Source organism: Nicotiana tomentosiformis, chromosome 12, assembly GCF_000390325.3.
Source record: "Nicotiana tomentosiformis chromosome 12, ASM39032v3, whole genome shotgun sequence".
NCBI classification, from domain to species: domain Eukaryota; kingdom Viridiplantae; phylum Streptophyta; class Magnoliopsida; order Solanales; family Solanaceae; genus Nicotiana; species Nicotiana tomentosiformis.
In genome coordinates, this window is record NC_090823.1 from 107,894,891 (window position 1) to 107,907,489 (window position 12,599).

A 12,599-nucleotide genomic window follows, 5' to 3' on the forward strand; every position below is an offset into this window, starting at 1 on the left:
TTTTTGTTAGTAGAGATGTTCAATTCAGAGAAGACAGCTTCCCTTTCAAAATGGAAACTATTGAACAAAGTGATCCATTTCTTTAGCAAACAACTCAGCTCATAATACCTGATCAAATCTCTACTCCATGTGACAACGTTGACACTAATCATCATGTTCATCCCACATCTCTAGCACCTCCTGCAGATGCCTCCCTCCCTGAAGATAATGTTGAGATTGATATTGTGGATGCTCAATTACATAATCATCATATGCCAGATGTTATTGAATCAACCAATGAAGCTAGTGAGCAGCATGAGCCAGTAGTTACTGAAACTAGTGAGCAGCCTGCACCAGCAGTTATGCCACTGGATGATGCTCCTTCATGCATCACCAACAGGCCTCAGAGGAAGACATGGCCTCCCATTTGGATGAAGGATTATGTGAATCCTACAAAAGGATCAGTTGGTCACAAATATCCTATATCCAACCATGTTGGTTATTCACATTTGTCTACCTCATATCAGTCTTATTTATAGGCCTTCTTAGTTCTCACTGAACCTAGAAGCTTTAAGGAAGCTGCAACTGACATGAGTTGGATTGAGGCAATGAAGCAGGAGGTTAAAGATCTTGAGAATAACCATACTTGGGAGGTGGTATCCTTACCACCAGGAAAGCAAACAATGGGGTCAAAATAGGTATACAAGATTAAATACAAGGCAAATGGAGAGGTTGATATATTCAAAGCAAGGTTAGTAGCCAAGTGTTACACTCAACAGGAATGGCTAAACTACCATAAAACTTTCTCACATGTGTCAAAAATGGTCACGGTGAGGATAGTCATTGGAGTAGCAGCATCCAATGACTGGCCATTGTTCCAGATGGATGTTAATAATGCATTCCTCCAAGGTGATTTGGAGAAAGAAGTCTACATGGAGATGCCTCAGGGTTTCCAACAATAGGGGGAGTATAAGGTCTGGAGGTTGTTGAAATCCCTATATGGACTCAAACAGGCTTCTAGACAGTGGAACATAAAACTAACTACTGCTCTCGTGCAAGATGGATATGTACAAAGTCCATATGATTATTCTCTTTTTACTAAGAAAAGAGGAGCTGATATTGTGATCATTCTAGTGTATGTGGATGATTTATTAATCACAGGCAGTAATGCTGACTTGATACAAGAGGCAAAAGATTCCTTGCATGGTAACTTCAAGATGAAGGACTTGGGGGAACTAAGGTAGATGAGGTCAAAAGAAGGAATAGTTCTTAATCATAGAAAATATGCTTGGAATTGGTATCTGAAGTAGGTCTTAGTGGTTGTAAATTTATTTCCACACCAATGGAACTCAATCACAAGCTAACAACTGTAGACTATGATAAGCATATGGGAATCACTGAAGATGCAGAATTGAAAGATATAGCAGCCTATCAGAAACTAATAGGGAAGTTGTTGTATTTGACAATCACAAGACCAGGCTTATGCTTTGCAGTGCAAGTTCTGAGCCAATTTATGTAAAGGCCAAAACAGTCTCATTTGAATGCAGCAATGAGGATTGTCAGATACATCAAAGGTTCACCATGCCTTGGTGTACTTTTGAAGAGAGGAGAAACTCATACACTCACAGCTTACTATGACTCTCATTGGGCTGCTTGTCCCAATACTATAAGATCAATCACATGCTATATTCTGAAGTTGGAAGATTCATTGTTGTCTTGCAAATCTAAGAAACAACAAACAGTAAGTAGAAGCTCGGCAGAAGCAGAATACAGAAGCATGGCAGTTATAGTTGCAGAAGTCATTTGGGTGACAGGATTATTGGGAGAACTGGGAGTGAAGGTGCAGAAGCCAGTACATCTACATTATGACAGCATAGTTGAGATACAAATAGCAGCAAATCCTATCTTTCACGAGAGAAAAAAGCATATAGAGATCGATTGTCACTTTGTGAGAGAAAGAATCAAGGCAGGCTTGATCACTACCAACTACATTCTTTCCAAGAAACAACTAGCTGACTTGATGACCACGGGCCTAGGAACAGTACTTTCCAAGCTTGGAGTGTTTGATGTCTTTAACACTCCAACTTGAGGGGGAATATTCAGAGTCAAGGGTCAAAGTGTAATTGAAGAAAGTTTGGAGTAGTTAGTTGTGTATGTAAATGAGAGTGTTAGTTAGGCACATGAGAGGGCTATTATATAACATAGTGAATCAGGAAATCAGACTCATTCTAACATAACCACCCTTCTCTCTAGTCTGTACCCAGCTCGTCATTTCTCTTTCTAGATTTTTCCAATTTAATCAATGAGAATTCCACTTGCATGTGTTATGAATTGTTTCCATTACTCGATTTAGCTCGAGTTAACAATTATGTACGTATAATTTATATTTAAATGTACAAGAGGAAAATATTAAATCACTAACGAAAATAAATATAAAGCATAGAGAAGGTGGGAAATGTTATCACATTTTTCATTATTATTAACCAATTTTTATCATATAAAGTGTTAAAACATCAGTTCTCAAATTAAATACGGTCAAACAAAAAAAAATTTGAGTTAATTATCAAAAACATTTGTACTTATAAGAATGCGAGAATTATCATGATAACCAAGAAGGAACAAAGCTATCAATACAAATTCTTGACTTCGCTGCAACTAATGGCGTGGTCAAGTGGCTAATAAAGTACTTATTTGAAATCAAAGATCAGAGTTTAAATTTGTATATATCGGACAAAATAGTCAATATACGTACAAGCTAGTTTTTTTATTATCACTATAACATGACCAAATTCCGGGGCAGATCTAGAGTGATAGGTATGGGTTCCCGGGAATTCAGTAGCTTTTTCCTAGACCCTGTATTTGTATTAAGAAATCTATTGAATGTATAAGAATAATTATAGGGGAACTCAATACTAAAATATACTGCTAGTTCAGTGGTAAATTGGGGAACCCAGGTGCGGCTCGCACCCATGACCTATTAATGCGAGTTCGAATCCTCGTGAGCTCGGAATTGGGCACAATATGAAAGGTCTTTGAAATCCTTGATAGTCTAGAAAGGGAGTTTGGATGAACAAAATGTGCAGTGCGTGGAGTGATATCATTTATCGAGCCTCTTTTTATAGAGTGTATAGCAATTCTGCCAATGCTGTACGAATTACATGGCTGACACAATATGAGTACTATAACCACGTTGCCTGTATAAAAAAATAAACTTTGCAGAACCCGCGGCTCCCCTTTTTGAATACCCCTCACTCCCTCCAGAGTGAGTCCTTTGTTTTTTGAGCAATACTTTCATATGAACTAGAAGAAGAAAAAAAAAAGTACCAACGGGACTACAAAACAATAAGGTCACTGTGAGGCTAGTATTACTTTCCCTTTAGTTTATATTTTAAAAATAAAATAATACTCATAAATGACTAAAGTCAATCTAAAAGAAAAAACCAAATCAAAATCTCCCCAAAAGTTACTTTGTCCCAAATACACACATTAAACATTGAAAAAATAAAGGTTAGGGTTTCAAACGAGAGTTGCAGCCACTGTTCTTCATTATTGGCTTCTTCTTTTGTTGCCTCTCAAAGACAAAGTCAGTGATCCATTGCAGGTCTTCTCCCTCTTTCATTCTTTTATTTAAATAATTATTTTTCTCTTCTATTATATTATGTGAAATAATAGCTCTTAACTTTTTGTAACTATTGCTATAACCACTTCTTGTAAAAGTAGTATATTAATATTTAATATTCGTTGTGATTTGGGTGTTCGTGGAAAGTCGAAGCATAAGAAATCAAGTGTTACATATTCTTATCATTTGTATGTAGAGGTTTTCTATGTTGTTATTGATTTGCAGCTTCCGGAACTTAACAGTCGTTTCAATGAAGTGAATACTGATCTACTTCTTGGTAAGGCTAGTTTGAATCCAGAAAATTCTTTTGCAAATTATGATAAAGACAAGGATTATGAAACTTGCTACACACTATCCGAATGAGTTCACTGATTCTATGCTCGAGGATCTTGGTTTTGAGCTTGACATCTTTATTGACTATGTGCGAGAGGCGGGCAATGAATTCTCTAACTTGAAAAGACTTGGTAATCTTCCAGAGACGTTGGTTAAAACAAATTTACACATGACTTGGAGACTTGTTTATTTGCTTGTGAAGTTAAGTTTGATATTGCATGTCGCTACAGCAATGGTAGAAAGAGCTTTTTCTTCGATGAAGTACGTTAAAAATAACTTGCGAAGCAGAATTGGTGATGAATTTCTGAATGATTGTTTAGTTTGTTATATGATGAAGTATTTGAAAGTGTACCTAATGATGCGATCATTGATCGTTTTCAAAACATGACTAATCGTCGAGTACAATTGTAATGATAATGTTTATATTCATATGTTATCTTTAAGTAATTTGTTATTTTGTAAATATACGTTGAATATTGATACTCGTTCCTTAGTTCGGTTATTATGATATATTAACTTGAAATTGCGGTAGGAACCTATACACTTCAATTCCTAAATCCGTCTCTGACCAAATTAGCTGGAGCTGAACGCGATGCTCTTAAATGGCTGCCTGTTTTAAAGGTTGTCTTTTTCCTTTCTCATACTTTGTTCTGCTGGGTCTCTGAAACATATTTAGAATTCCTTGCTAAACTGTGTCTAAAATTAAAACTATCACGTGACCTCATGTTTCTGGATATTTTAATAAAATTTGACACAATAATCATGAGGCTTGCTGCAATTTTATCTAGCACTCTATTTAGAAAACTTGAGTAGATTTTTATATTTATATACACTTGTGGAGCATTATAATCGTTGTATACCAAATTATCCTGTAAGAGAAGTTTATTGTTGTTGAAACGCTGCCAGCTTACCAATATTAAAATGAAGCATGAATGACTAATTTTGCAAAGACACCGGAAGCGGAGGCGGAGCCAGGATTTCAAGTTTATGAGTTCGGGATTCTAATCCTTAAAAGTTACGGGGTTCTAAATTAATCATTTATACATATTCAATAAATTTTGTAAGACAAACACAGGATTCGAATCAAAGTTACTGGGTTCGGCCGAATCCGGTCCCGACACTCTACCTCCGCCATTGACTGAAAGCGAGCTTCTATTTCATCCATCCCGCCCCAATACGATGTGTGACATCCTCGTCGATCTTCACATTTCCTTGAATAACAGAACCAAGATACTTGAAACTCTCTTAGGGATGACTTGTGAATCAAGTCTCACGTCTTTGTCCACTGTCCGAGTCGCACCAATGAACTTGCACCCCAAGTACATGGATAAATATGAAATTTTCCCTTTTCTTCTTTTTTCACGTGTCTCCCTTTTGTGGCAAGTTAAAATGGTTGTCATAGATAAAATATATGTCAGCTGGTGCTCTGCTAAAAAGGTTCATATAGGAAACGATGAAATCGTTTGTGAAACAAACTTTTAATGGAAGGTAATAACTAATTTCTCAATGTCCAGGGACAAAATGTGGGCTTTTTCCGTAGTATATAGGGGGGGAAAGGCAGAAATAGCAAGATTACAGCATACAATTGAAAAGTAAACATAGTTTTAAAAGTGATCGAAATTTAGTCCCTTTTTTATGTAAAGATAAAATTTGAACAAAAACACCCTTAAAAATTCGAAAAAAATCCAGCATAATAGGTTGGAGTTCGAATTTTTTTACATATGAGATTCTAGCATAATGTGCTGGAATTCCATAATGTGTTGGAGTTTCAACATAATACGCTGGAAGTTTATATGTAGGAGCTCCATAATCCATCACATTATGCTGAAACTTTCTGTGTGCTGGTGTGTGCTGGAGTTCCAACATAATATGCTGAAAATTTATACGCATTAGCTCCATAATCCAGCATATTATGCTGTAACTTTCAGTGTTTCAACAAAATAATGACTATTTTTCAATTACTTTGCAAACGCTGACTATTTTTCAATTATCAGTTCGAAAATTTGCTAGCCCGCGCTATTTTTACGAATATCATCTAGTCCATCATTTCCCGTGGAATAAGAGGCATATCAGAAAACTATAACATAAAGCAGAATTGAACTTGTGGAAGCATTAATTTTCTACATTCTTTCTCAATTCTAGGGATAATTTATTTTCCTCATCTTCTACTAAAAGATAAAATAAACATTTCAAAAATGAACCTGCAAATAGAGAAACTTTTACATTTACAAAGATAAATCCAGGCCAACAAACTATATAACAGAAACAACAGAAAAATATTGTAAAGACATCGTGTATTCTATGCTAAGTACTTAAAATGATCCATACATAATAATTTGTATTAATCAATCTATCATAACAGTAAATGTGCCACCAGCAAGTTGCTAACGAACAAACCCTCATGACACTATGCAAAATCATTATACATTCCAGGACCAATATCATCAAAACTTTGCTCATTTCCCTCCTTGCCAACATGTAACTTGAGTAAATTAATGGATTTGCTCACTGTAAAACCGTCAACATGTATTATGAATATTCAATATATTTCTAAGAATTAGCGCTACTAAGATGTCACTGAAGCAGATGCCTTCAACTTCTTGGGTGGTGGATTACCCCCAGACAGTATCACATAGGAGTAGAAGCAGAACATCGCAGCACTGCAAAGTTTAGCAATAAATTAAAGATAATATTGCATGGTTGCACCTGATAATGAATACTGGAGAAGTAAAGCAAGAAAAGAAGACGTTGCAGTACCTGATGGCAGCAGAAAGGCCAGTAGGGAACAATTTTCCCGTCTGCACCAGGAAAAAAAAAGAGACCATTTTTATTAGACAATGCAAACCTTGCAATAAAGTCATTAGAAGACTTTGCCATTATAGAGAACTACCAGTGAGAAGGTCTGCATATTTTTGCACAGAAGGGCCGCAGCAAGTACTGCAGGACAACAAAAAGGGAAAATGAAGAATAAGTGAAAGGAACATACATTCTGCAATTCAGTTTAGCAGGTAAGGAACCAGAGAATAGGGAGTTCATTAAAAGCTTCAACTCTAACTGGAACATGTGTAAGATTGTAAGAAATGATGCATAAAAGTGAATCTAAACCTACATTTCTTTTCAATTAGTAGCAGCATATCTATGAAAGGTCAAATCACAGATAAATGCAGTTTAGACTTTTCATAGGAGAAATATTTTACTTGCAGCCATATAGGTTGAAATTTCACATTATGCCCTTGTTATTTGGGTGTCTCACAGAGAAGATTAGTAGCTCACTAAGAATCATATAGCAATAACAAGAACTTTGAATGCAGTGCCTTGAATTAATGTGTTATATTGAGCCCTTCATAAAATATGAGAAACGGCGTGCTTAATAAAGTTAGAAAATTAGCTTTGCTTGTGATTCCACAATAGAAGTAGATATTGAAAATGTTATCCTAGGCTGGATGTATTGATGTCAACAGCAACCACCTCAAAATTGGTCACACCAACATGGAAATCCACGACCAATAATAATTCAAAGGCACAGCATTGTCCTTTCCCCTGAGTCGGCAAATATCATACACTACCACAATCCTGACTATACCAGTACAACACTGATCACACAGCAATAACTATTGGCTATTGAGAATTTGTGTTCAGGTGATATAGTGACTAGGTATTTCTGACGTCGTAAAAAGCCAGAAGCTTTACAATTAAAAAATAATGAAGCGTAATGTTGGAAATCAGATATTGCCACATTAACAGGCCATAATCCATCAGCACTGAAGAATGGCACTAAAATGTGCAGTCGAAGTTGAGTAAGATTGAACTATTCATTTTAGTCAAGCCAGGTTGTAACATGCAAATGGATATTTTAACATTCGTAAAGTTAAAAGGTTCACAGTAGCACATAATCAGATAATTTTTCAGTATTAAGCTATTTCATCAAGATTTAGGCAGACACTGAGTGTCATCTTCCTTCTCTTTCTCTCTCTCTCTCTCTCTCTCTCTCTCTCTCTCTCTCTCTCTCTCTCTCTCTCTCTCTAGCCCTCTCTCCAATCCCTCTCACCCCCGCTCTTTGGATTGTTTGGGGAACGTACTTTCCTTCTTTTCCTCTCTTCCCTTTTCATTTTAACATGAAAAATGTCCTTATGGACCACAGTCTACTTATATCAGGAGGCAGTTGAGGTTGGAACTTGTTAAACATTCGGATTTCAAACTGAGCTGTAAATACAACTTAGCCTTGGAAACTGAACTCAATGATAATGCCTTAGTTATTGTATCATCACATGCAAAAGAGATCACACTCAAGGAAACCATTCCCTGCTCATCACCAATAACAAAGTGAAGACCGTCCAACAGCCATAAAGATATGAGGTAGAAAAACAATAAGCAATTAACTGGCAAGAAATCGGCAAAAGTACCTGCTTGACCCAGTATAAATGGAAAGCTAGTTTTCCCTTGTCTCCAGACCTTCATGCTAATAGTGCTGAGGGCCAATAATGCGCCTCCAAAAAGAACACCACTGCTTAATGTGGCAGGATTTCTTGAGAAAATAAAACCAATAAGTCCCCCAGTGAAAACAAGACCGCCTGTGATGAGAATCAATAAGTTGTTGACAATCAATTGAGTAGTGCAAGAGATTAAAACACCTTTATTACTGTAATGAAAAAGATTAAGCTAGATCCGGAGGATATTTGGCTTGAATGATTTCTCTGAGAAATAACAGAGGAGATTGCAAAAATGCCAAAACAATGTGTCTTGTGCCTAGTGCTTTTATAGACACTATGTACAATACAGTAGTTTAATGTAGTCTAGTGACAGTACAATAGAGCACCGACACACTTATCTGTAGATGTGCCTATAGAACACACGCCCAAGGTAATGCATACAAATCATATGTACCAAGTTTATCATACATTTACGTAACATGGGTGTATCCAGAGAAGTGCCACCCACCCACCTCACGTGTGAGGTACATGTCCATGAACTTGGCTGGAAGATGAATAGTGCAAGAGATTTCCGGTAGTAAATGTGATTTTGTGGGTTGTGATTTTCAGGATTTTCCCTCCCAACCTGGTGTTGGTCTAGTTATGCACAGCACTAACAAAAACAAGTCAGAAATTGGACAACCACCAAAATGAATGCAGTGACAGTTTTCTCTGAAGTCCTTGCGACTGTACAGTGAAGCTTTTCTTCTCACAAGAGCGTGAAATAATGAGTAAATTGGGAAGATGCATAACGTTTGTCTTACATAACAAACGCTCTTACAGATACTCAGTTCAGTAAAATATTCCTCCTTCCGTCTCAAATATGGCACTGTTATTAGAAGAAATGGAAGGAATATTCAACAGCACAAAATTTATGGACTCGGGGTCCGGGGCTAAATAATGAGGCAAACTTCTGGATCTGATGACACGCAAGAGATTCCACGAAGCATGGTTAGTTCCTCATAATGTTGGGGTTTTGCAAGTTAACAGAAATGGTAAACGTATATTCTGATGCTCATAAGTCATAACAGAATTGGCAGATAAGAAGTGAATGAGCAGGCCTAAATTTCCAATAAAGAAACGAACTCTATGTGACAACTATTGATCCTAGTCTATAGTCGACAAGAGTTATACTATTTATTTATTGTAAATCAATCTTGATACGTTTACTTTCAACTGACTCTTGGATTTAAGAAAAGGACCAATGATTGAGTCATCGCTCATTGTGAAATGTCATAAGTGGCATTCTTGACTCGAACAGATTTTGAACTAAAAGGAAATGCACTAGCTTTCATTTTAAGAATGGAGGGGAACATATTGTGCCACCTTCTTCTACTCATCCAGTAACCAGCGAGATTAAGGGGGAAGTAAGAAAAGAAAAGAACAAAAGCAACTGACATGTGATTGCCAAATTTTTAAAGAACTTTTAAGGCCTCTAAACTGGCTGAATTCTCCAGTGAACAAGGGATCAACTTATTAAGATTGGTGGATGATGTAACAAAGAGAAAAAAAATCCCCTTGTTTGTACCACTATAAGCATCATGAAGAAAAGAATGGAAAATGGAAGGCCTTAAATAAAGAAGTATTATATGTTACTCAGCCTCCTCAGAGTATGAGTTGATAACTTGATACTCACCGAAAGGAATTCCTAAACAAAAATCATGAATTTTTGCTGCCTTTTTTGGCTGGCTGCTGGAGTTTTCTTGCACTGGCTCATTCATTTCTTTCCTAGTAACATATTCTTCTGGTGCAGAATATGAGTTTGATGAAGTTCCATTAAGTGATTTTGATGAATCTGTTGCATAACTTAAAGTATTCCTGCTCTCTACACTGGATCCGTCTGTGCCATGTCCATCGTTATTCATAGCAATTACCTGAAATCCATGATACGAGAAGTTTGTCTAAGTGAAGGAATACAGATTCGACACAGAGAGTTACTCACTCTACAGACCGAAATGTCAGCCATCATACTAAAAAGTCAAACTAGAGGATCTATATATCAGAATTCAAAAAGAAAAAGAACAGTTATTATTGAAGTCAAATCCCTACTATCAGCAAAATTCTCAACTATGATTTCGCTTCAAGGAAACATGGGAAGAAAAAGAGCGAGAATGAAGGTAAAATAACAACTTAGAGAAAGTGTAGCTACTGAAATCAGAATAATAATATAACAATCGAGTATAAGAAAGCATCACAGAAAATCTGAGGATTCACTTGGCAAATTTGAAAATCTCAGCTCCCAGAAGTCCATTTTGGACTTAGAATAGATGTTATATGCTTGTTTTTTCTTATAAAGATAAAATTAGAAATAGTTTCAAGGTTCCATCTTTCATCTGTTTTATGAGCAAAATCATATTCAGAAAGGGCAAAGTATGCGTCAATCATTGGTCTAATGAATATAATCACATTAAAAGTAAGTAATTTTATTCGGTCAAACCATACCAATCATTCAATCAACCGTGCTCAATCACAAACTAGTTTGGGCTGGCTATACTAATACTCTATGACCATTCCACTTCATTCGGGCCCAATTATTATTGTCCAAACATATGATTTCTGAATATGCCCTATAAGTTATATCAAGAGACACTACTGACCAAGATAGTCACTTGAGGTGCAATCCTATCGACATAAAAAAAAATTAAAAAAAAATAAAAAAAAAAAGGATGAAGAAGCTCTAAATGATCACATATTAGACCATAAGAAAGCTTACAACATATATCAATGGAGTCGTTAGTTGAGCAAAAAACTACATGAGCACTCAATAAACAGAGCCACATAAAGTATCTAAAAATTCTTTTCTTTTCCCAGCATTAGCTCCCATAATGTCAAAGGCCCTATTGCTACCTGTTATTTTTTTGCTTCGGTTATCTTATTTTTCTTGCTTTTGTTACCGGTTCATTTTCCATGGCTTCTTCTCCACTACCGTATTTGTTTTTCATGACTGCTGGGATTATGCTTTCCTGGAGCTGACGGTCTATTGGAAACAGAGGTAGGAGTAAGGTCTGGATATACACTATCTCCCCAGACCTCACTTATAGGATTTTACTGTGTATGTTGTTGTTGTATAGCTCCCATAAAGTCAAAGGCAAATTCAAGATCTTAAACTACGGAGTACCATCATGCTCTTTGATATAATGTGTGCTAACTTAACATAAATATATACTTTAAGGAAATTTCAACTCTACATATACTTCCAGTTGAAGGCTGTGGATGCAGGCCTCTCCAGACAGTAACTAAAGCAACATTAAACAAAAAACACTATTTTCGCAATAACCCAAAGGAAATTATGGGGAAAAACATGTCTTGGCAATGATAATGGATAAATAAAATTCTGGGTATTCATAAAAATCATTTCTTGAGGGCAAAAAAGTAAAAAGATTGTACCTTTAGAGGAAGAGGAGAACATGGGTGCAGTGGTCGACTGTGAAACTGTACTAATCTGCGATTAATTGAAGAGAAGCAAGAGAGCTGAGAGATTGCTAAAGACATGACTGCTTATTTTTGGATGTTGATTCTTGATTTGGTTCCAGCTGCTCAGTTTACACAATAAACAAAACAGTGTATTGAGTTTGGGAAAGGTCAAAGATGTTAGGTGCCAACAATTAACAACTTTGATTTGACTGAGGGCTTCAGCTTCTGTTTTTGACTACGAACCAGTAGATTCTAATAATGAAAAAACTATAATGTGGAAAAGTGTGAAAAATCAAATCAAACAGTTTCCATTCTTCAGATCTGTTCAGATCTGTTTGTCTTTAATTAAATTTGATCAGTAAATCCGGGTTAAGAAATAAGAGTAGGGAAAAAGATACTAGCATTCCATTTATATTAAAACATATCAATTACTTGCGAGATAGTATTTATAAATTTACTCAGACATAAAATTTTCAAGTATAAAAAAAAAAACCAAATAAAATTTAATTAATCACCACTTATTTAAATAATCCTCAAAGCAATTAGTCACGAACTGCTAAATTACTTATACAAAATCTGTTATCGAAGCTCCTGAATTAAAACTTAGAACAAAAAAAGAGCTAAACAAATTAGAAATAAAGCTTTTGCAGTAGTCATTTCAGATCCCCACGGCCTTGAAATTGCATATACACACTCTAATTTGATTAGTCTTGCTATATTTGTCTTTCCCCTTAACATGTTGTATGACCCGGTAAAAGTATTGGTTCCATGTAAGAGTAACAACC

The 12,599-nt window shown here is 36.0% G+C and overlaps 1 protein-coding gene across 1 annotated transcript; it reads right to left on the minus strand.

Moving 5' to 3' along the window:
* Positions 1–6,208: 6,208 nt before the first annotated feature.
* Positions 6,209–12,235, minus strand: LOC104113604 (protein FATTY ACID EXPORT 1, chloroplastic-like). The gene is made up of 6 exons (XM_009623818.4): positions 11,788–12,235; positions 10,037–10,274; positions 8,335–8,502; positions 6,822–6,868; positions 6,689–6,729; positions 6,209–6,591 (listed from the first exon to the last, which is right to left on the minus strand). The coding sequence occupies exons 1-6, from the start codon at positions 11,890–11,892 to the stop codon at positions 6,498–6,500; spliced, it is 693 nt and encodes a 230-aa protein (XP_009622113.1). The 5' UTR covers positions 11,893–12,235; the 3' UTR covers positions 6,209–6,497.
* Positions 12,236–12,599: the final 364 nt, after the last annotated feature.

Coding starts and splice junctions, on each gene's coding strand:
- LOC104113604 (XM_009623818.4), bottom strand. CDS start 11,892: ATGTCTTTAGCAATCTCTCAGCTCTCTTGCTTCTCTTCAATTAATCGC. Junction 6,869..8,334: donor ATTTATACTGGGTCAAGCAG/GTACTTTTGCCG, acceptor GTTGTCCTGCAG/TACTTGCTGCGGCCCTTCTG. Junction 6,592..6,688: donor GGCCTTTCTGCTGCCATCAG/GTACTGCAACGT, acceptor TAAACTTTGCAG/TGCTGCGATGTTCTGCTTCT.